This window comes from Lactuca serriola, chromosome 8, assembly GCF_051521515.1.
Source record: "Lactuca serriola cultivar US96UC23 chromosome 8, Lser_US96UC23_V15, whole genome shotgun sequence".
Lineage (NCBI taxonomy): Eukaryota > Viridiplantae > Streptophyta > Magnoliopsida > Asterales > Asteraceae > Lactuca > Lactuca serriola.
This window is the reverse complement of record NC_136415.1, coordinates 104,768,036-104,793,292: the sequence shown is the minus strand read 5'-3', so window position 1 is coordinate 104,793,292 and position 25,257 is coordinate 104,768,036. Positions and strand designations below refer to the sequence as shown.

The 25,257-nt window shown below is 35.1% G+C and overlaps 1 protein-coding gene across 2 annotated transcripts; it reads right to left on the bottom strand.

The window, feature by feature from the left end:
* Positions 1–13,656: 13,656 nt before the first annotated feature.
* LOC145066582 (protein CHLOROPLAST IMPORT APPARATUS 2-like) lies at positions 13,657–20,007 on the bottom strand. 2 transcript variants are annotated; one of them, XM_079013879.1, is made up of 3 exons: positions 18,061–20,007; positions 14,926–15,023; positions 13,657–13,889 (listed from the first exon to the last, which is right to left on the bottom strand). In XM_079013879.1, exons 1-3 carry the CDS (start codon positions 19,015–19,017, stop codon positions 13,877–13,879), a joined length of 1,068 nt encoding a protein of 355 aa, XP_078870005.1. In that variant the 5' UTR covers positions 19,018–20,007; the 3' UTR covers positions 13,657–13,876. The 2 variants fall into 2 exon arrangements, with proteins under 2 accessions (XP_078870005.1, XP_078870004.1); XM_079013878.1 differs by having other exon boundaries at positions 14,880–15,023; positions 18,061–20,006.
* Between the last annotated feature and the right edge of the window lie 5,250 nt (positions 20,008–25,257).

Genomic DNA, 25,257 nt, shown 5'->3' with positions numbered 1-25,257 from the left:
AGGCAGTAACCTTATACCCCCCCCCCCTTATAGATCGGCTTCGTGAATGAGGCCTACTAACGGTAAGGTTGACTTTGCTCTTATACATACATATATATATATATATATATATATTTACATATATATATATATATATATATATATATATATATATAATTAACTTATAATACTATAAAGTATAAGGGTTGAATTTTAACTTTTAAAATTCTAAGGGTTTAACTTTGAATTAAAGTATTCATGAGGGGAAACCTTACAAATTCCAAAACTTGAGGGCAAGTTTTGAACTATTCTAAAACTTTTGGAGTCCAACCTTGAACTGCTTTGCAAATTGATTGTTAGTTAATTCTTGATCTAAATGTATTTTAATGGAGTCCATAATTTATCCTCAAGTTATGGATTACCAAAAGTCATTTCTTTTAAAGATCCATTAAAATTCATAGGTTACACAATGAAGAGTCTTTTTGTCTTATGAACTCCATAACTTGTCCTCAAGTTATGGATGTTCAAGAGTCTCTTCATTAAAGTTTTTAAGACCTTAATTAAACTCATAAGTTATGAAAATCCAAAAATTTTAGAATAGTTCAAAATTTGCAAATTGATTGTTAGTTCATACACTCATAAGTGTATGAACAATCTGTTGGATTAGTGTCTAAGTCCATAACTATTTTGGTATGTACTTGACCCAATGGTGCATGGTCCTTTTGGGTTGCCTTCACCAAAGCAACTTGATAGGATGAATTATGGAGAGAAAGGATTAAATATGATTTATTAATATATTATGGGAATAATATATTAAAGGAGAAATCATATTGTTTAATTAATATTAGTCAATAATTAATTGGTAATTAGTTTTGTGACTAAAAGAGATTAATTAAACTTAAGGGACTGGAATTGTAATTATAAGATAATTACAATTGGGCCATGGATTGCCTTATATTATAAGGATGGACGAATTCTATGGGGAAACCCGTTAGAAATCGTCCAAGGCCTTTAAGGAAAGGAGTCCATGGGTTGCTTAGGGCTTAAGCATCCAAATTAGGGTTTCCTTGTTAGATAACCCTAATAGCCTCACTATATATAGAGCCCTTATGCCCCAAAAACGTAAAAAAGCTTCCTTCTAGGGTTTCCACACGTTTTGGGCAGCCTCCTTCCACTCTCCTCTTCATCCTCTTGCTCTTGGTGTTTGTGAACCATTAGAGGAGTGACATTTGTGACTCTAAGCTTTCTAAAGTCAATACAAGAAGGATTTGGGATTGTTATTGCTACATAACAATCAAGGTAATAACTTAAACCCATTCTTATGTTAATATGATTACTTGTATGCTAGAATTAGGGTTTATAGTCTTGGATAACTTGCATGTACAATAGAGAAACCTAGATCCAAGCATTAGGGTTTGTATGAGCACATAGGATGTTCTTATGGCTAAAACCCATCACAATCATATCAACAATTTCAAGAATTACATAAACACACATAAAACTTGAAATTTTGATAACAACCTTGAAATTGGTTTACCATAGTCATTACCACATCAAAAACAGATTTTATAAGTCGAAATCAGTTTAAGGTAATGATTCTAGACCAATTCCAACCTTAAAACTTGAAGATATGTTGTCAGGGGGTCCAACTCGTAAAGTGCATGAACCAACTCGACGAGTTGGATGAATTTAGGCATGGACTCGGCGAGTCAGCTGTCCAGACAGCATACAAACTTCGATTTTCAACCATTTACATCAACTATAAATGAAAACAAGCCTAGGCTCTGATACCACTGATGGGATTTGAGAATTGTAACATTCATATGGCGTACATGCAACCCTATAAACATTGGATCTATGTTTTCAAGGTTCATCCTAACTAGCATAATATGAAGCAACTATACTACAAGAATCTAGTAGAATGACATACCTTTTGATGGAGCTTGAAGTCTTGAACCTTTAAGAGCCTAGTTCCTCAAGCGTTGCACCTCAAATGGTTCACACAACACCAAGAACCCTTGGAATAACTTGAGAATAAGGATACTTGCACTAAAATCGGTTTTGCCCTCTTGTGTACACACACTAGTGCTTAACCCTCAGTTTATGAACCATATACCTCTTTATATATTGTGGAGGATTAGGGTTACATTCATGTAAACCCTAATACCCATGACCTTTCATTTCCATAGGATCCATGGGTTAAACACTCCATGGACTATCCATGAAAGCTTAGCCCAACCTAAATGAACTTGGCCCAACATTTATATAAGAGTTCATATATTAATTAGTTCCTTTTGATCACTAATTTAATTCTAAATTAATTCTTGATCAATACTATTAAATAATCTGATTTCATATTAATATATTAGAACTTATAATATATTAATATAAATCATAAGTATCCTTTTTCTCATTTTGTCTATCCAATTGTTCCGATGCCATGCAACCCAAATAGACCATGCCAAAACGAATCAAGTACATACCAATTATAGTTATGGACTTAGACACTAATCCAACATTGTCACCATCCAAAGCGAGACCGTGGGCAACAAGCGACGGCTGAGATTGTGCCACGTCATCGATTCTCGCAACAACCCCCTCAAACTTCTAAATTCCGTAATTTTTGCATACAAACTCCGTTTTGGACGTTCTTTATATACACACGTAGGCAGGATCGTGATCTACATTTTTCGCTTAGACTCCAATGGGTAATTTTGACTTTATTTTTAAAGTTATATTTTTAACAGGCCGAGACAGAAATAGTCTGTTAAAAATTAATAACTTTTTCATACGACGTCCATTTTCATCTGTCTTTTTTCGTTATGCTAATATTAACCAGATCTTTGATTCTCGTTTAGGTTGTGTTGGCTAAAAATTGTTCGATCGAATATTCGAACTCTGGGCTACATACTGTTAAGCCGAAAGTTCGAAAAACCATAACTTCCTCATATAAAATCAGATTTGGGCGCTCTTTCTATGCACACTCTCGGTTTAACGAACACTACGACTTTCCTTTAGATCGATAAGGCTAAAAATCGCTCTATCGTAAATTTACTATTTACATCACGTAGTGTCATGTTGGTTCTGTCGCGAAACTTTGACAGGCCATAACTTCTTCATTATAACTCGGATTTTGGCATTCTTTATATGTCCGGAATCCTTGTGACGACCACCACAACTTCCTTCATCGATATCGGGTTTATCTCACACTTTATTTTTTACGCTTATTTTATTATATCATTATAAACAAGTATTTAAGCACATAAAATCATATATTTCACATAATATTCACGTAATTCATCTTTATTACTTCAAAATAGGTTACAATCATTGACCTGTCTATTTCATCACTGCACTAATGCTTAGCCCAGAAACACGAGCGTTACATATTCGACGTGCCGGTTAACCACACACACTCCATCGAACTGTGACAAACATCGAGTCACTCTTTCCACCTTTTCTTAAAGTCCAATTAATGTGTCGGTTAACCACACACGCTCCACTAATGTAGCACCTGGTTCCTGGTACGTACTCCTTGTGTAAAATATTTTGATTTTGTGCATTTTTACCTTGGACTCAGCGAGTTGAAGGACCAACTCGCCGAGTAGGAGCGGGATGAGGCGCGGGGTTTGAACTTTGGACTCGGCGAGTAGACCCTGTTTGGACAAAAACCCTAATCTGGGTGTTTGCACCCTATTTAAATGCTCTAACTTGGCCTCCTTCGTCCCTAACACTTCCAGAGAGATGTAGAAAGAAACCCTAACCCCCATATTGTTCTTGAGAATGATTTTGGCTTTGTGGAGAAGGTTTGGAGCTTAGAGGAAGGAAGACGAGGTTGAAGTGTGCAAGGAGGGGAGGTAGATCCTCAATCTACACAGTGAGAAGCTTCCATTCAGGTAGAAAAGTTCTTACCTTGATCACTAGTTCATTAGATCCCCCTTTTGTCCCAAATTAGTGGTTTTCAAGCCCTAAAACCTCAAACTCCATGTATTTATGCTCTAAGTTCTAAAAGGACTTCGGATTGGGACCTTATGGACATCTTAGAAGTATAAAGTCTCTATGGTTGGAGTTATTGAGGTCCCTATTGAGTGCATGACCTCTTAAAGAGCTTGGATTTGCCTTCTTGAGCTTATAGGGCCATGCATGCACGTAAAGTTTGCAACTTTACGTGATAAGCATGCCCTAGGGGCATGGATCTATGGTTTTGAAGCGTTGCATGTCTCAGATTTGGTCTGTATGGGTAGTGGGTCGAAGGGACTCAACGATTCCCAAAGTGGAACTCGACGAGTTCTATGAAGATGGTCTTAGACTCGGCGAGTTGGATGAACAACTCGGCGAGTCCTATGAAGATTGCCTGGAACTCAACGAGTTGTTCTTCAAACTCGGCGATTCATACGAACTTTCACTGAGAAAGAGGGGTTTAAGTGTTGAAGGTCCAACCCTTCGTATCTGCACGCGAAATTAGCAATTTAACGTGTAGCAATAGTCCCAAAACTCCAAATCCTCTTAAGGGATGCTCTGGTGAGGATTTAGAAGCGAGTAGGAGGTCTGCTCGTGGGACTCGGCGAGTTGTTCTTGGACTCAGCGAGTCGGACCACGATTTGGTTCTATAGTCCCGAGTGGTGAGTTAAGAGTAACTCGCTGAGGCAGAGATTGTGCGAGGGGCCAATCTAGCCCTGCCTGAGGGTGTAGAGGATTTTGTGGTATTTTGTGATGCGTCTATCTCGGGCTTAGGCGTAGTATTGATGCAGAGGGTACATGTCATTGCTTATGCCTCGAGGCAGCTGAAGCCTCACGAGGCGAACTACCCGACGCATGATTTAGAGTTGGGGGCGTCTTCACCCTCAAGATTGGGCGGCATTACCTCTACGGGGTTCGATGTACCATTTACACGGTCCACAAGAGTTTGAGGTACCTCATGGATCAGCCGAATCTGAACATGAGGCAGCGTCGGTGGTTGGCCGTGGTGAAGGATTATGATTGCAAGATCCTTTATCACCCGGGGAAGGCCAACGTGGTGGCCGATACGCTTAGCCGTAAGGCGGCACCAATCAGGGATATGTGCATGAGGATAACGGTGGTGACTCCACTGTTAGAGCAGATTCAGGAAGCTCAGCTGGAGGCTATGAAGGAGGAGCATCGGAAGAGTGAGCGAATAGTGGGCCAAGTCACCTCCTTCGATTATGATAGCCGAGGGTTATTGACACTACACCGTATGGTGTGGGTGCCGTATCACGGAGGCGTACGCCAGATCTTGATGGAGGAGGCGCACAGCAAGATGCAGTCGTTGGATATTCCGTTGTGGAAATGGGAGGATATTACGATGGATTTTATCACAAAGCTTCCCCGGACGGCGCGTGGAGTAGATTCGATTTGGGTCATCGTGGATCGGTTGACCAAGAGCACCCATTTTATTCCGATTCAGGAGAGTATCTCAGACGAAAATTTGGCCGATATCTATATCAGGGAGATAATGGCGTGGCACGGGGTGCCAATGTCGGTGATATCAGATCGAGATGTGCGGTTCACTTCCAGGTTTTGGAAGAAGTTTCATGATGAGTTGGGCACTTGTCTGCATTTTAGCACCGCCTTTCACCCACAGACGGATGGTCAGAGCGAGCGGACCATCCAAACGTTGGAGGATATGTTGCGGGGATGCGTGCTAGACTTCGGTGGTAGTTGGGATACCTATCTTCCCTTGGTTGAGTTCTCGTACAACAACATCTACCACGCGAGTATTGACCATCCCCCATTTGAGATGTTGTACGGACGGAGGTGCAGGACCCCAATATGTTGGGGTGAAGTTGGCCATAGGGTCATGGGGAGCACCGAGGTGGTGCTCAAGACGACTGAGAGAATCCAGCAGGTTCGAAGCATGCTTCAGACTGTGCAGAGTCAACAGAAAAGTTACGCCGACAAGCGTCGATCAGACCTGGAGTTCCAGGTCGGGGATATGGTTCTCCTGAAAGTGTCTCCTTGGAAAGGCATCATTCGATTCAGGAAGTGGGGCAAGTTGGGCCCGAGATTCATTGGTCCGTTCAGGGTTGTAGCCCGGGTGGGCAAGGTGGCGTATAGGCTGGATCTGCCAGCCGAACTCAGTCAGATCCACAGCACCTTCCACGTCTCTCAATTGCGGAAGTGTTTGGTAGACGACTCGGCAGTGGTTCCTTTGGAGGATATTCAGGTCGATGACAGCCTGAATTACATCGAGCGGCCTATGGCAATCCTCGACAGGAAGTTGAAGGATCTAAGGAACAAGAGGTTGGAACTTGTAAAGGTGCAATGGCAGCACCGGAAGGGATCGGAGTGGACTTGGGAGCCAGTGGAAGAGATGATGGAGCACTACCCTGAGCTATTCCAGGATCGAGCAGCAGACTTCGAGGACGAAGTCTAAAATAAGTGGGGGAGATTTGTAGCACCTGGTTCCTGGTACGTACTCCTTGTGTATAATATTTTGATTTTGTGCATTTTTGCCTTGGACTCGGCGAGTTGAAGGACCAACTCGCCGAGTAGGAGCGGGATGAGGCGCGGGGTTTGAACTTTGGACTCGGCGAGTAGACCCTGTTTGGACAAAAACCCTAATCCGGGTGTTTGCACCCTATTTAAATGCTCTAACTTGGCCTCCTTCGTCCCTAACACTTCCAGAGAGTTGTAGAAAGAAACCCTAGCCCCCATATTGTTCTTGAGAGTGATTTTGGCTTTGTGGAGAAGGTTTGGAGCTTAGAGGAAGGAAGAGGAGGTTGAAGTGTGCAAGGAGGGGAGGTAGATCCGGAATCTACACTGTGAGAAGCTTCCATTCAGGTAGAAAAGTTCTTACCTTGATCACTAGTTCATTAGATCCCCTTTTTGTCCCAAATTAGTGGTTTTCAAGCCCTAAAACCTCAAACTCCATGTATTTATGCTCTAAGTTCTGAAAGGACTTCGGATTGGGACCTTATTGACATCTTAGAAGTATAAAGTCTCTGTGGTTGGAGTTATTGAGGTCCCTTATGACCTCTTAAAGAGCTTGGATTTGCCTTCTTGAGCTTATAGGGCCATGCATGCACGTAAAGTTTGCAACTTTACGTGATAAGCATGCCCTAGGGGCATGGATCTATGGTTTTGAAGCGTTGCATGTCTCAGATTTGGTCTGTATGGGTAGTGGGTCGAAGGGACTCGGAGAGTCCCAAAGTGGAACTCGGCGAGTTCTATGAAGATGGTCTTAGACTCGGCGAGTTGGATGAACAACTCGGCGAGTCCTATGAAGATTGCCTAGAACTCGATGAGTTGTTCTTCAAACTCGGCGAGTCATATGAACTTTCACTGAGAAAGAGGGATTTAAGTGTTGAAGGTCCAACCCTTCGTATCTGCACGCTAAATTAGCAATTTAACGTGTAGCAATAGTCCCAGAACTCCAAATCCTCTTAAGGGATGCTCTGTTGAGGATTTGGAAGCGAGTAGGAGGTCTGCTCATGGGACTCGGCGAGTTGTTCTTGGACTCGGTGAGTCGGACCACGAGTCGGTTCTATAGTCCCGAGTGGTGAGTTAAGAGTGACTCGGTGAGTGGGAAGAGGGACCTGACGAGTAGGATCGGGTTAGTAGGAAAAGGACTCGGCGAGTCTGTGCCACGACTCGGCGAGTCAAGTCAACTGGAAGTTGACTTTGACCAAGGAGTTGACCTTGGACCTGGGTTGGGTCAGTCAATTGGCTAAGGGTATTTACGAGTGGCTAATCTATGTTTATGGATTTGTAGCCGGTGGATTACCGGTGCAGCAGCCAGACGTCTAGCAGTCAGACTTTCGGTAGCTACTTTTCGAGGTGAGTTACCTTCCAGTAGCGGTGGGTCTATGGCCACAATGCCAGCCCACCAGTAGGAGTTGTATCATAGATGATTGTCTCTGTGATATTCATCTGGGGTTGCTACTACCTGTGTTATGTTTATGTGCTAGTATGATATGTTGCTATGTGATATGTGTTATGTGGTAGCAGTAGGGGGTGAAATAGTCCCCAGTATCCGGTCGTAAGGACCGAAGGGAAGGCCAGCACCCAGATATGCTAGGCAGTATCCGGTCGAGAGGACCGAAGGGGAGGCCAACACCCAGATATGCTAGGCAGTATCCGGTCGTAAGGACCGAAGGGGAGGCCAGCACCCAGATATGCTAGGCAGTATCCGGTCGAAAGGACCGAAGGGGTAGGTCGGGCACCTAGATATGCCCGACAGTATATGTATGTTATGTGATTATATAATATGTGGTACAGTGGGGGAACTCACTAAGCTTTGTGTTTACAGTTTTCAGTTTTGGTTTCAGGTACCTCTTCTTCGAAGGGGAAGGAGCTGGCGCGGTAGCGGCCCATCACACACATGCCCATTATTCCGCACTAAGAGACCCTCCTGGGAATTTGTACTCTGACATTATTATGTTTTTATAAAATGTTTTTCAAGACATGCGATAACTTTAATGAAATGATATGATTGGTGAACGTTTTAATTCTAATGTTTGCAAAGTATATGTTTTAAAAATGAAATTTTTAGCTCGTATTTTTGGGATGTTACAACTAACGTCTTAGAAAGGGTACAAAGTGTAATTTCATGGAATTGCATCAATTCACTTTTTCCTAAAGTAACTAAGATTGGGAATTTTGTAAAAACATTTAGTTACTTTGTAAATTCATTATACTTTTAATGAGGAAAGGGTTACCCTATCCTACCCGTTCGGCTAACGACCCTCCACCATTCAAGGAAGCCGTGGGTGAGAGTGGACACCCATTAAACGATCATTTTATAGGTCATAACCTTATAACCCCCCCCCCCCCCTTATAGATTGACTTCGTGAATGAGGCCTACTAACGGTAAGACTAGCATTTAAGTTATATATATATATATATATATATATATATATATATATATATATATATATTAATCTTATAATATTATAAAGTATAAGATCGAATTTTTAAACTTGTAAAATTCTAGGGTTTGAAATTTAAATAATTCAAATTAAACTTTTAATTAAAATTTAAATTTCAAAACTTAAAGGCAAATTTTGAACTTTTCAAAACACATGGGATCAAATAGCAAATAATTTAAACTAAACATTTAATTTAATAATTGTCTAAATTTGATCTATTCTATTTTATTCACAAGATAATTCATCAAATAAGTCAAATTTTATCACATAAGGAATTTATTATTCAATTAATTGGTAATTATATTTTGTTTTGATAAGGATAATCATATAACAATAAAAATCAGATTTTATTAGTTAAAAACAGTTTTGGTAATTATCCTTCAGCAAAACAGTAAGAAATCCCGATTTTCCATCTGTCTGACTCCCCGACTCACCGACTCACTAACTGGACTCAACGAGTTCGACCGACTCGCCGAGTGTAACTAGTGACTCGTCGAGTCAGGTCGGGCAGAGGGCAGAAAAACGATTTTTCCAGTAAGATGAACATAAAAGGCATCAATACAACAGAAACCAATCAAGGCTCTAATACCATTGATGGGTTTGAGCCAAAACAACATCCTATGTGCTCATGCAAACCCTAAAGCTTGGATCTAGGTTTCTCTATTGTAGATGCAATTCATCCAAGACTTATGAACCCTAGATCTAGCATACATATTTCGAAATTATCATAAGAAAACAGATCTAGATGATTACCTTTTCAACAATGGCTTGAATCTTCTTGTCTTGGAGCTTAGAGTCACAAATGTCACTCCTCTAATGGCTTACAAACACCACATAAGCAAGAGGATGATATTGGAGAGATGGGAGAGGCACAATTTCGGTTATGAAATCTTCTAGGGTTTCAAGTGGCTAAAATATGATGCCCTAGGGGTTCTATTTATACTTGTGCTGCTAGGATTTCAGTCAAAACCCTAATAGACAGGTTAGGCCTTAAGCAATCCAAAGAAGCTTCTGGAATAGGGCCCTTATGGCCGAAATTAGGATGAATACATCCCTAATTTCTTCCATGCCTAGTCCATAAGGATTCTCAGCCCAATATCCAACTATCAAACATTTGACAATTTAAGTCCCCATTATTTAATTAATGTCTTTTAGCCACATAATTAATTCTTAATTAATTCTTGTCTAATATTAATTAAACTATATGATTTCTCCGTTAATATATTATTAATATAATATATTAATGAACCATAATAACCTCTCTCTTCATAAATCACCCTGTCAAGTTGCTCTAGTGAAGGCAACCCAAAAGGACCATGCGTAACCGGGTCAAGTACTTACCAAATATAGTTACGGGCTTAGAGACTAATCCAACTGTTTGACCTTAAATTTGACTTGGATTTGGGTTGACCCTTGTAAAGGGGTTATGCGTATGTATTAATAATCGAGAAAGATTGTGTGTAGGGATTGCGGAGTAGAGACAAGTTGATTCTCGTGTCGAGGACTGTGCAAATACTACACGACATCAAGGTGACTTACCTTCCAGTAGAAGTGGGTCTAAGACACCGAGGTCGGCCCACTAGTAGTTGATTATAGTTGAGATGATTGTCTTTGTGATAATTGTCTGGTTTGCTACTACCTGATATGTTTATGTGTTAGCATGATATTTTATATGTGATAGTGGTAGTAGGAGGGGACTAGCCCCCAAGTTCGGTTGTTAGGACCGAAGGGTAGGTCAGGCACCCCAGATATGCCTGACAGTATGTTTATGTTATGATATATGCGGTAGTAGTGGTAGGGGTGAAATAGTCCCCGAGGTTCGGTTGTTAGGACCGAAGGGTAGGTCAGCACCCCATAATGGCTTGACACGAGTAGGTCAGCACCCCAAAACGGCTTGACATGGGTAGGTCGGCACCCCAGAATGGCTGGACCGGGTAGGTCGGGCACCCAGAATTGTCCGACAGTATGTATGTTATGTGATTATATGGTATGCGGTATGATGGGGGAACTCACTAAGCTTCGTGCTTACAGTTTTCAGTTTTCTTTCAGGTACCTCTTCAGCGAAGGGGAAGGAGCCGGTGTGGTAGTTGAACATCACACACACATCCGTTTTCCGCATTTTGTGATTCATGAGATTGTACTCTAATTTGATTACTACTTGATGATATGATTTCGGAGACATGATTACTATAGTGTTATGGATTGTTATATTCTCGACTATGTTTTGATAAATGATTTTATAAGTTACTTAATTATAAATGAAATTTTGTGATGTGATGTGCACGGTAGCTGCACATCACACACACATCAGTTTTCCGCATTTTGTGATTCATGGGATTGTACTCTGATTTTATTACTACTTGATGATATGATTTCAGAGACATGATTACTATGGTGTTATGGATTGTTATATTCTCGACTATGTTCTGATAAATGATTTTATAAGTTACTTAATTAAAAATGAAATTTTTGGCTTGAAAATTTGGGATGTTATAGAATGCGTGATCGTACACCTCCTTGTATTTTCATGATTTGATTATGGGGATACTCTGATGTTTAAACTATTTTGAAAACAAATTGTAATAACTTAATGATTTTAAATGTTTTGTAAAAGTTTTTAATTGGCTTGAATTTTATGGGTGTTATAACTTACAATTATAGCTAACGACTTATCAAAGTGGGAGACTTTGGATTTCCTTGAGTTTGACAGTGTCTTTAGAAAACACTCTTTATTGGTCATCCAGAGTTGTTCAATGCACATATGGTAACCCTGTTAACCGCCACCCACTACATGTAGATTTCCTTGAGTTTATATTGACCACATAAGCTTGTCTTCCATACATTGCTTCAAATTCATGAAAACCATTCGACTCGATTTGCCAGAATCTAGTGAAAAGTATGTTTAAATCTCATAAAATAAGTGTTCTATAAAGTATACTGCTATAAATGAACATAAATTCAAACATTTTCTAGAAAAATATGTTTAAATCTCATAAAATAAGTGTTCTATAAAGTACACTGCTATAAATGAGCATAAATTCAAACTTTTTTCCATAAAATATGTTTAAATCTCATAAAATGTAATTTTTAGAAAGTACATTACTATAATTGAGCATAAATTCACCTTTACATAACCCTTTGAGAAAACACCCATCAATAATTATCACTCTCCTACAACCTTTAATCCAACCATCTTTTAACCCATTGAAGCAGACATAGAATTTACTGAAATAATTCTTTCCATAGGGCATGATAATAACATCCAAACTAATAGTTGACTGGGGATTGGATCTTCTAATCTCTTAAGCTTAGCTCCAAAGCTTTGCATAATGTTCTTGTAAAGCACCTTCTATTTCATCCATTGTTTCTTTCCTTCCTCTCCTACATTGACCCAAACTCACTTGCAAGATAAATTTCTCTCTGATACTAGCTTGCATTTCACTATAACTCATAAGTGTCTTTTCTAAAATGTTGTTTGCATAATGCTTATCTATCCATGCATACGCGACTAAAGACCCTAACTTGAATTGCCTAGCATAATTGTGTGCATCGATAATATATTTTATTTGGAAGGTATGTTCTTGACCCATCTAAGTGACCCATAATCTAAAAAGGGATCCTCCTTTCCACACTTTACCATTACGGAGCGCCCACTATAATATTTGAAGGGATCGGGTGCAAACATGCCTTCAAAGAACACATCCACAGTGATTAAACCACCAAACTTCATATTCTGAGAAACATATAAAATCACAGGGGATTAACATACTAAAAAAATATGCCCAAATTACTTCTTACACATGAAATTGGTTAACATGCTTAAGAAAACTGCAATCTTTTAAAATGCTTCTGAAATCGTTTCCAGTACTACGAAATAGCAATTTGGAACACAAAATAAACCCATAAGTTGCTTCTGGAATCATTCTTCTTACCGATTGAAACACCCCTCCTCCTCCTCCTCCTCCTCCCCCCCCCCCCCCAAAAAAAAAAAAAAAAAACAAACAGGCCTTACTGTCGATTATGGAATTCGTTCGGTTTCAGTTCTCCATCTTCGAATACTACTTCTCCTTTAATTTTAGTGTTTCCTGCGTTCCACACTACGTCTTTTGTTCCCAAGAGCGAAGATAGAAGATATGCACTAGGGATTTTTACCCATCGCACAATACAAATGATAAACACTGATTTTTACCATTTATGTTAGATGTTAGCCTACTTAGCATCCTATTGGGATTCATTTAACCACATCAACCATCTGATGTGGCTCTTTTAAGGAAGAAACATAGGTGAAACCGACTATAGCCGGTTGACAATGTATTTTAAAAAACTAACTAATTATTCATTACCTTATACTAACACTTTTTAGTTGGATGATATTTTTAAAACATTTTTAAAGTTTGTTACCTTTTTATGACAATAACCCTTTGATTAATTCTGATTGTGGTTAATATGTTTTTCTATGTTATCAGAAGTTTTTAAGTTGTTTTTTTCATAAGTTTAAAATGATATTTATAAACTAATATTTTATTCTAATTCAATAAATTTGTTCAAAAATCTTATCTTTAGTTTCTATTAAACAACCTTACAAAACAGTTACAACTTGCAAACATTTGAACGCATTTCATATGAATTTCACTTCAGTCGAATACAATTCGGTTTAACTCATTTATATATATATATTTATTGATTTAATCCACAAAATTTTACCTTACATCTTAAATATTTATTTATTATAAACGATTTTCATTATGTTATATATAATATAATAAATGATAGATTCATGACAAAAAAGTTTTGAAGAACTATGCAAGAACTATTTGGAATATTTTAATTCCCTTTTCTTACGTATGTACATCTTGTGGTTACATTTTTCTTTTGCAAAAGAAAAAAAAAATTAAAGAGATTGAAAGGTAGAGAAGAAAAAGAAATTGACTAAATGAAACAATAACATAAGATGAAGGGGTTCAATGATTCTTATGTTTCCTCGTCGCAAGTAAGAGTACCTGGCTTTGTCACAAATCGTCCCTGCAAAAAGTTAAATATAACTTCAAAAAATATAATAAAAATTGCAATAATACTACTAAAGAAAACAAATATAACAATACCTAGATCCATGATTGACAAAATAAGACAATATAAATAAAAAGTACATACATAATAAAGTGAAATCTTAACAACATACACCAACTAACATAATCATAACCTTTTTAATATATATATATATATATATATATATATATATATATATATATATATATATATATATATATATATGAGTTTATTGGTTTTATAAGTATATATATGTAATTTAAAACTCTATAGAAATATAAATATGAAAATTTGTAAAAATACAAATGAAATTCTTTTGTTTATAATGTCCGGTGTTTTAAAACCCGGTTGGATCGAAAACCGGAGAAAAAAATGGTTCAACTAACACGGTATTATGTCTATTTCAGAATTGGAATGAACCAGTTGGTTTTTATAAAAATATAGTTAAACCAGCTAAATTAAACCGGTTAAATTAAATAAAATCACATTAAAATGAATCATTTTCATAACAAACTTTGGCTTTTTTGTTTTATATCTATTTAGATTTTCTTTGAATAAAAAAACATGATTAAATGTTATCAAGTTTTTTAATATGTTTTTATTCATCTAAAACTATGTTTTTTTTGTATAATATATTTTATTTTATTTTTGATGTACATGGATTGATGGAAACACTAAAACTTACAGTTATATGTTTTTAATGTATTTGGATTGATCTTCAGTTTGTATTTATGTGTATTTTTAATGTTTAAAATTATGGATGTCTATGTGTATGTAGAAAAATAAAAAAAAATACGAAAATTATAGAAACTGGTTGCATTGACGGTTGAACCGGTTAAATCAATCGAATTGAAAACTAATTACCATACCGGTTCAACTATAAAATCGGTTTTTAAAATATTGATAATCCTCCAATTTTTTTTTTTAATGTTGCGGTAGTTTCGTTGAAATGGAAGAAAATGAAACCTTGCATCTGGGCCGTCTATCAGTGGTGAGATTTTTGAGCTGGTACCTAATCTTCTTGATATGATTTTTGTCCGTGGAACGCGTTGCACTGGATTCCCTCCACCTACCGTTTTCTGAGAATAAATCAATGTGAGCCCCTCTTGCCTGTCACAACCAAAACATAAAACACCATCAATTATATTTTCATACAACCCCCTTTCTTCGTATAAGATTTTCATATAATTTATAAAACATTTTGGCGTTTTAGTCGAAATTATTTTATCTACTTTTTTATTTTAATTTTTCACAAGTAAATTTTCGTACCATTTAACATGGCTATATTCATAAAGTTGGTAAAACACTCCAAAAGTAGAAAATATGGACAGGTAAATGGTTGCTCATGTCGATTCACATGAAATGGCAAACAATGATATAGGTTTTCATACAAAAAAAACCTAGTTACTTTAATAATTTTTTAGATAAGTTGCTGAAATTATTTGCTCTTATTGTTAAGTCCCATCACTTTTTAAGCCACTACTTATATAGAAAATGTTTGCCTTCATGATGTATAATATAACCTCAAAAACTAGTTAGCATTTTAAGGTCAACAATCTTTTTTTTATAAATATATAATTTATGAGTATTCAATTTAGGGTGTTCAAGAATAGTTAATAGTAAAACCGAATAACAATGAGGTGAAACTAAGTAACAATGAGGAAGGTGGTTAACCAAATCTATCGATAAGTGAATCCGAACTTAAAATCTTAAACAGAAAAACTGTTTAACCAGGTTTTGATTAACCAAAGTTTTTTTTTTTATTTGTTTAACCGACAATCAATTAATAATTTACTAAATAATAAGTGTATTTAGAGATTAACTAATACCATATCCAATTTCGCAAATAAAAATAATTTTTAGTCCTAACGTTCTAATAGATCAAAATAAGAAACAACAAATAAAATAATATAAATAAATAATATAGTCGTTATGTAGTTTGTACACTAGTAATTTTTTGACATTATTTCAAAAACTACGAAAAACTAATAATTGCTTTAGTTTATGGATGAGTGAAAATAAAGGTAAATTTAATGATCGTAACCGGACAAAGTGGTATTGTTGTCCTTTTAATTGCTTGTAATTTTCTTTGTCTTTGTTTTTGCTAACCTGACGTCTTGTTAGGTTTTGTTTAATAAAAGTTACCGGTTCCAAAAAAAAAATTAAATTTTAAACTTAAATAATTTCTTTAAAAATTAAAAATAAAAGTTTAAGTTTTTCACTTAACTTGGTGGGTCAAAAAATATGAGTCTTAAACCAAAACAAACTAAAGATTTTACCATTTCAGTAAACCAAATCATAAAGGTTAAAAAAAACAACTCGATTAACCGAAACATTATTATGGTTAGTTACTTTTGTGGTTTCAAATATTATGAACACTCTAATTTAAATAATGTTAATGAATTAATCATATACAAATAATTTTAATGAATTAATCATATACAAAAATTTTAGGAACGTACCTGTCAAGTGTATGAAATTCTATAAACATAATCTACTCATAATTAAAGGGTGGGGCAAATGTTTGTTGATCGAGCATTATACCGTTTTTTAAGCATTATAATAGTGAACAATAATGAAAGGAAATATTGTTTTGTAAAATGTTTGATTTGTATTTTATATGGGTCATACAACCCTTTTGTGACTTTTTTAAAGCCTTTTATAAATTATTTTACAACTTTTCTTAAAAAAATTTACAACATTTTTAAAACCCTTTCTAAATTCTAACTTTTTTTACAACTCTTTTAAATTTTTTTCATAAAAAGTTGAAAGAAAGTTGATGAATGTTTAAAGAAATTTTAAAAAATTGTAAAACATGTTTAAAAGATTGTATTGTAAAAATTGGAAGACAAATTTATAATATCTTTTTTTATTAAAAAAAAAAAGTATTACAAAGTTCTATAAAATTCATAAATCGTTTTTAAAAAGTAGTAAAAATAGTTAGAATTATAAAATAAAATTAAAAAGAAAATTGTAGAATTTTACATTTTTTTCAAAAGTTTTAAAAATACTATAAGAAATGTCAAAAAAATCGTAAACAATGTTTAGAAAAGACTTTAAAAAATTATAAAAATAATTCGTAAAAATCTCTAATTTTAATCCGATTTCATAAAAGAGATAGTATCATATTTGTAACAAAATATAAAGCTTGGACTAAATTCATATTAAAATTTAAAATTTAGAACAAAATCATAAAATTGAAATACGAGTTTTTTTACATGGTAAAGTAGATAAGAATAACAAAAATTTTATAGTTCGTTATCTTTTTAGAAAATTTATTTGGCTTGTTGTCGATTATATTACATTTCAATAGTTTGTTTCTAAAAACCAATGTTAACCGGTAAATAAAAAGACTTTATATCATCAAATTATTGTCGGTTACAAAATTTATGATGCACGTGGGTTTTCACTTTTCATTAATTATCACCGATATAAACTTGCCACCTTGGTAATGGAAATAGAAATCTTAATACACCACAAAAATTTAATGCATAAGTTATGTTGTGATTTAAACACACATATTTCACACTTTCATGAAGTAATCAAATAATGTATCTAACCTAAATTACAGTCTACATGCTATAATTTCCATCATCACAAGACATGGTCTTTAAAGTTAATTTAATTTTTTATGATTATAATATTGATTCTTAATCCGATTATAACCCAAACAACAAATAATGAATAATAATCTAATGAAAATATCACACGCTTTTTCCAAATACTGAGGATTATAAATACTATTTAATTATAAAAACGAATAACTCAATTATGGATGCTGAATTAGTACAATAAACCAAAAGTTTTTTGGAGTCAAATCACAAATGTACCTACCATTTTTTTTTCAAAAAAAGACCACAATAATGAGTTCATTTTCAAAATAAAATATTTATTTATGTCATTTATGCGAGCCTTTTTCTTTGTCAAAACAACCCATGTGCAAAGTTCATTTTGAAACTATTTTTGTTTATTATTTAATTACATTTCAATAGAACATATTTTTAGAAAATTAGTATGACCCATATAAAATACAAATCAAACATTTAAAATGATTAAAACGTAAATAGCTAATATTCTTGTAACATTTATTTGATTAAAAAGTACTTTAACTATTTATTTGGTTTTTGGTAAAAAAAAGACTACTTACATGTACATCGTCTCTCAGCGACGCCGACTGCGAAATTTCCTCCGGCACCGGCGACTCTCTGTCCGACCAAGCATTCAAAACCGCATCGTAATCCAATTTCAGCAGCAACCGCTGCTTTCTGGAACCGAAATCCCCATTTTCCGACTTCATCAATTCCTCCACTTTCTTCTTTTTCTTCTTCTTTCCGACTGGAGCTTTTTCACATTTCACTGGTGGCGCCGGTGTAATATCCACCATGTCCACCATTGGAATCCTCCACCAGTTTCCTTCATCGCCGTTTCTCAACGCCTTCACTCCGTTTCTAGCCCCGAATCCCAGCCCCATTGGGTAGCCATGGCTAGTGTTGGCATCAGTTGAAACAATATCATTTGATTCATCGTTTACTAGAACTGAATTCGAATCCCCCATGATACTATCAATCCCCTGTTCTATTTCCTCATCAAGAAGAGACTGAGTATCAAAATCATCAAGACATTCATCGCTCAATTCCACAGAAACACAATTCGATTCGATTTCGAGTTCCCTTGTACTCTGAAACTTGGGCTCGACGAGCAAACAGGGCTTCTCAGTATTTCGTTGCCGGAGTAGGATCCCGGAGTTTTCAATCGCCGTATATGGCAAGATTAATTCAGGTAGCTCGTTGAAGAGGTCACAATGTTGTTTGGAGAACGTGGGTAAGTTATTGGTTCGTTTTGTGAGGTGTTTGGTGTTGAAAATATTGGGACATGCCATGAACAGCAGAGCAGCTGCTTCATTGTAAGTTTGATTTGGTCGTTTTCGAGGTGCTCGTGGCTTTCGAGTGGAAATTGCAATCGGAGAATTGCTTGATTCCGATAAGGTTGAAGATGGGGACGAAGAATTCGAAATTGTTTTACTGGAAGTAGTACTAGTACGTGGCCATTTGATCATTTGATCAATATCAAACCCACAAGCTCTTGAACCTAAACACGATGACATTTTGAGCTTTCAAGGAATCAATTGACCCCAAAATTCATCTACACATTCAAATAAATGAAGAAACATATATCGAAAACCCAAAATTCAGTGACTTGGTTTCTGGGTTCCAGATGAATTCAATCACTTTGTCAGAAAGAACCAAGAACAGAGCATACAACTGAAGAAGAAGAAGAAGAAAAAAAACCCCAAATCAAACAAGAATTGAGAACAAATCGAAGAAATACCAAAAACCAGATCGGGATTCTTTAAAAAAATGTTGCAATCGATTGGAACAAAATTGAATCGATAAAAACTTGAAATAGAAATAGAAAAGAGAGTAGAAAACCCTTAAACCCTAAAAAGTGCTTAAAGTAGCTCCTTTTGGGAAAAATGCCAAAAGAAATAATAAAATCTTAGAATATTAGGTTACAAGAAAAGAAACTTTAAAAAGCCTATGCGGGAAACCTATTTAAAAGTTCCAACCTTGAAGTTATCGAGTAGGGTGAAGAAGACTCCCATAGGCGTAGGGAACTATGAAGAACAGAGATTTTGTAGCAGGGCTAAATGAGGAAAGTGAACACAGATATATATACATAATAATATATATATGAGGCATATATATATACGTGTGTGTTTTGTAGATGTACGTGTATCAAGAAGATTGAAGGCACAGAACCCTAATCATGAATTGGGATTACCCAGATTTATCCAGTAAGGAGATCAGAGACTGTAGTGTGTGTTTTTGTATGTTTGAAGTCACGACACGAGGATGGAGAAGAGAGCCTGCAAAAATGGCAGAGATCCGCCTCCTCCTCTCTTTGCAGATGATATCTCTGTAAGACTCTTGTGAGTGTGTGTACGTATATGCATATGCATACGTAAAATCTGTATGTGAGTTTTCTTCTGTGTGTTTGTTTTGCAGAGAAGTATGAGAGGATGGAAACAAAGGAAGAGACAATACTGAGGCCCTTGGCATTTCTCCTTTGGAAGGACCACTCTGTTGTTTCTGACTTTGGTGAATCATGATTAAGAATTGTGCCTCCACTTTCATCATTCAATTATAATTTTGTATTATATAGGGCTCTCTAATAACAACAATTATATAAATAATGACATCTAAGTTCTAACGTTAAAGATTCTTTTTTAATTATTTGAAATGTGTGTTGTTATAACTAATTCTTGAGACATTTAAAAAAGTGATTATTCTATTCAACTGAGTATTTTTCATTAAAAGATACTAGGCTACAACCCGTGGATTACTCTTTACCAAGAGTAAGTAAGAAAAAAAATATTGGCAAACCACATTGTTTTGTTATAAAGGATTTCAATTGATTTATGTATCCACCATTAACAATGATTCAAAGGAAACAACATTTATCACCATTAAATTTTATATAGAGTAAATTACACGAATGGTCCCTATGGTTTAGGGTAATTTGCGTGTTTGGTCCCTAACTTATTTTTTTAACTCGGAATGTCCCTACTGTTTGTTTTTGTTACGCTCATGGTCTCTGTCTCACCTAAAAAGACTATTTTGCCCTTGATTTTTTAACTTACTTAAATAAACACACCCCCAACCCAACCCCCTCACATTACCCTACCTACCATACTATTTTTCCCTATTTAAATAATAGTCTTTTTAGGTAAGACAGAGACCAAGCGCGAAACAAAAACAAAAAGTAGGGACCAAGAGCGTAACAAAAACAAACATTAGGGACCTTCCGAGTTAAAAAAATAAGTTAGGGAACAAATACGCAAATTACCCCAAACCATAGGGACCAGTCGTGTAATTTACTCTTTTATATATTGAATTATTAGCCAAACTCCTCATTAGACATAAGTAAAATTTTGAATTTTGTCAAACTAACAACATGATGATCGTTTAAGTTTAACCAAAACCTATAAAATACATCTTATTTACTCAAAACCTAATTTACTAATTGGGTTTTTAAAAGCAAGTATTTATATGATGTATCATGTCTGTTTCCTTCCTGTAAAGATTTCATATGGGTAATTCTCAAATTATCAAACATAACTGGAGTTAATTTATCGGTTTAATTACTTTTAAATAGAAGAAATGTAAGATGGTCATTTATCACATTCAACGTCATAATTGTCTGTTTACCATGTAAAATTCTCAATTTATATATTTATCAAGTGGAAAAACACAAATTTAATTCGGCCATAAACCAAACTAATGTAACACAATAAATATGAATGAGGATGAAAGAGTTGCCGGTGGATAATGTGATCCATAATAATCCGTATTTGGCCCTCTTTACTACAAACATTAGTGGACTTTGTATCCAAAGATGAATCTAAGATCCTAACCATTCTTGGTTCCATATAAAAAATGGGCAAAGTAGATGATAAGTTCAGAAATTTCATCATATACCCATAATTTCCTTATTCATTGATAAGTGATAACTTGGAAAATTACTCAAGACAGTATCATGGAACAACCCCAAGTCAAGATCTCTCGTTCACTAATTTAATTTCAAGATAATGACAAATTCACTCTAAAAAACTATTTAAACAAACCTAAAACAACCTTAACTATGAGTATGACCTAGATGCTCCTCTTTAGTACCTTTACTACAAATACTACACTTTTCACTTGTTTATCAGATCATAGGCTCCCAATCTCATTTCCTCGAGGATCTTAATCTGGTGTCTTTGTTCACTTTGAGCTGCAAAAGACATGGTCAAAGTACGTAAAAGTTACATTAGAAAAGGCCAAGGCTACTGAAACTATTTGCAATAAGCAACTGACACATATTCAAGATGGATGGTCATGAAGTTGTTGACTTGGAAACCTCCAGATCCATACACAAAAAAGGAAATCATTTCATCTACGTCTTAAAGATTATAAAGTAAGACCCTACCCACTATCTTGTTGATAAATAATCGAAGACACGCCAAAAATGTTTTAACCATAATAAAAAAACCAATGGAAGGAGTGAAAATCATAAAAATTTGAAATGAAATTAACAAAACTGAGCATTCTTAACTAAAGAGGGACGAATGAAGCACCAACAACTCATGTCATACTTCAAATATTAGTTCCAGGTCACATATGTGATATGCATATACAAAATAGGAATAATCTAAAACTAAAACCAGGTAGGTGAACTTGCACCACATAATACCACTTTACCCCTGACATATCATGAATCTTGTAATACTCAGAAGAAACACCAATGGTATATATATTATGTTGAGAACATAACTTAAAAATGTGTGTATGTGTGTGTGTGTGTGGGGGGGGGGGGGGGGGCTTTGAGAGCAAATTCATCAAACAAAATTCCCCATTATCTCTAATTATACCCACATGGGTTGTTTGGCTTATCTTTTGTGAAGCCAAAAGTCATTTTAGGAAAAGATAAAAGGTAAAAGATGTTTGGTAAAAGCATTTTTAAAAGCTACTTTTGGATTTTGGATATAAGAAAAATGAACTTTTTGGAAAAGTCGGAAAAAACTGACTTTTTGCAACTTTTCCTAAAATGACTTTTGGCCTCTCAAAAGATAAGCCAAACACCTCCCAACAGTTCTAGAAAAAACTATTACAAGGTGATACAAACTTTTGTTAAGAATCGGACCAAAACCATCTCTTTTTGTTAGATTAAATCAATATATGAAATTCTTATATTTTCAATTTTTATAGTAAAAGCATAAGCAGGTAAGATGATAATCAAAGCTTCTTATTATCATCCCTAATTTGAAATGGTCAACTCATAGTACCCGAACAAATTAACAACAATTATTGGACAATACACGATACAAATTCATATCACTTTGTTTCGAAGCCATTCAAGAGAAAAAGAAAAAAGAAACCCAATTTCTTGAACCAACTAACAAAAAATGAAAACCCTAGTCGCGGTTTTTAGGAAAAAAAAACAAATATCAAACTTCGTAATCAAAGGAAGGTGAGCTTCATCTGTGTTGATTAGGTCGTCACAATGGAATTCGTCGGTTTAAAGGAAGCAGGCGGCTTCCATGTTTAGGGTTTTCAAATGAGATGTGAGCGATACGGGATTTGATCAAACAGCAACAGACAATTATAGAATCATGATTTTTGGGATTTAGTTGTTGATTTATTGTTGATTTCTTGCTTACGTTATAGGATGTATGGTTGTCGAAATTGATGAGGAGATACATATATGAGTGGGAAAATAAAAAGTTGGGGATGTAATAAGAATTGAATTGAATGGAATCGGAAATCCTGAAAGATTTTAAGCAAAGAATTGAGCGGGAATAGGAAAACCTGAAAGATTTTTGAGTTCGATGATACCATAAATTGAGGACTGCATTCTTTAAATTTGAATCGACACAGGGGAATGAGCAAGATATAAAGGATGAAGAGTTTTAAAACTGAAGGGCATATTAGTCAGTTCACAATGAAAATTTTCTGAGATGAGAAGAAGCCACGTGTACAAAGGTTTCTTTTATTAAGATTATGTTTTACCTAACAAAAAGTAAATTCTAGATTACATACTATAGATATCGAATTTCAGACATCGAATTTGAGATAGAGTTTCTTTTACATAAAAAGTCATTTAGGACAAACAAATTTGATCACATATTAAGAAGAATAATGATGTTACATTTTTGTTCAAGTAGCTCAAGCTCTAAAATTTATATATGGAGATAAATAAATCAACCCTTTCGTGGATACAACTATGGTATCCAAGTTAACTTTTCAATTTATTTGAGTGATAAAAACTAATGTAGGCGTTGATTTAGTTGCCCATATCTTACAGCTAAAAATCAAGATTGTGTACTTTGAGTGATATGATGAACAACTAACTAGCAATTATGTAAGATGATTTATTTTATTTTATTTTATTTTTTTATTTTTCTTTTTTTGGCTTTCATGAGTTTTAGTGTTTTGGTTGTTTTGATGTTCTTCAAGGCTAATCATGTAAGAGCCTTATCCTAATTAGTTGATGTCGTTGTAATACGTTTGTAAGGTCCTTGTATAATTTTAATACGAGGAATGAAAATGAAAGGAAATTACATATTAGTGTTCAAAATACATTACATAATGTCTTATCAAAAATACAACAAACATGTTACATAATTCAACGAATGACTTATGAAAACATCAACCTTGATGTAATTTTCAGTGACGTTCATGACATTGTTGGTCTATAAAATCCATTCCTATAGTGATCAATTCGGCAAATGTAAAGTCTTCAAGTCTTTATATTAACTTGATAAATTCGTTTATATATTTACACATTGTCACCAAGAGCATTCTTATGATAAACCATTGATTGTTGACATCATTAACTTTTGAAGCCAAATAATAGGATCTCTATGTTGCAAAAGAAGTCTTCACTATGTTTAAACTAAGAAATGAAGTCCAATGTAGTGTTGTCAACAATATTACATTGTCTGACCTCCATGTGTACCACTTCAACTTCTAATGTCGATTGTAACATAGTTGACACAGTGGAGTATTGTGGCTGTGAAAAAACAACAACAAATATACCAACGAGTAAATTACACGAATGGTCCCTATGTTGTTGGGTAATTTGCGCGCTTGGTCCCTAACTTATTTTTTTAACTAGGAAGGTCCCTACTATTTATTTTTGTTACGCGCTTGGTCCCTACTGTTTGTTTTTGTTATACATTTGGTCTCTGTCTTACCTAAAAGACTATTATTTAAATAGGAAAAAATTATAGGGTGTGTAAGGTAAGGTGAAGGGTGGAGTTGGGGGTGTGTTTATTTAAATAAATTAAAAAATGAAGGGCAAAATAGTCTTTTTAGGTAAGACAAGGACCAAGCGCATAACAAAAACAAACAGTAGGGACCTTCCAAGTTAAAAAAATAAGTTAGGGACCAAACGCGAAATTACCCTAAACGATAGGGACCATTCGTGTAATTTACTCTATACCATCAATAATCTTAAGAGTCCAATTTTAATGCTAGAAAGTAACTATTTTTAATATAGTTTTGGTTTTAACTACAGATAATGTGTAGTCCATGGAGCTCTACACATTAAAAACACACTCGACTTAAAATAGTAGCTATTTCAAGACTTTGACCAAGGTTAATCCTTAGGAGTTCTATATACTTTCAATTTCAATTTCAACACCATCTCTGGACCCTTCAATTTTGCATTTGAATTTAGTGGTTGAGGTTTTGATTGTGTTTCCTTAATGATTCGATATTTTTTGGGGTATGCAAATCACTCAAAGTTATATTTAGATAATACTTACCTACACAACTGCATCAAACCTAACTACGAAACACAT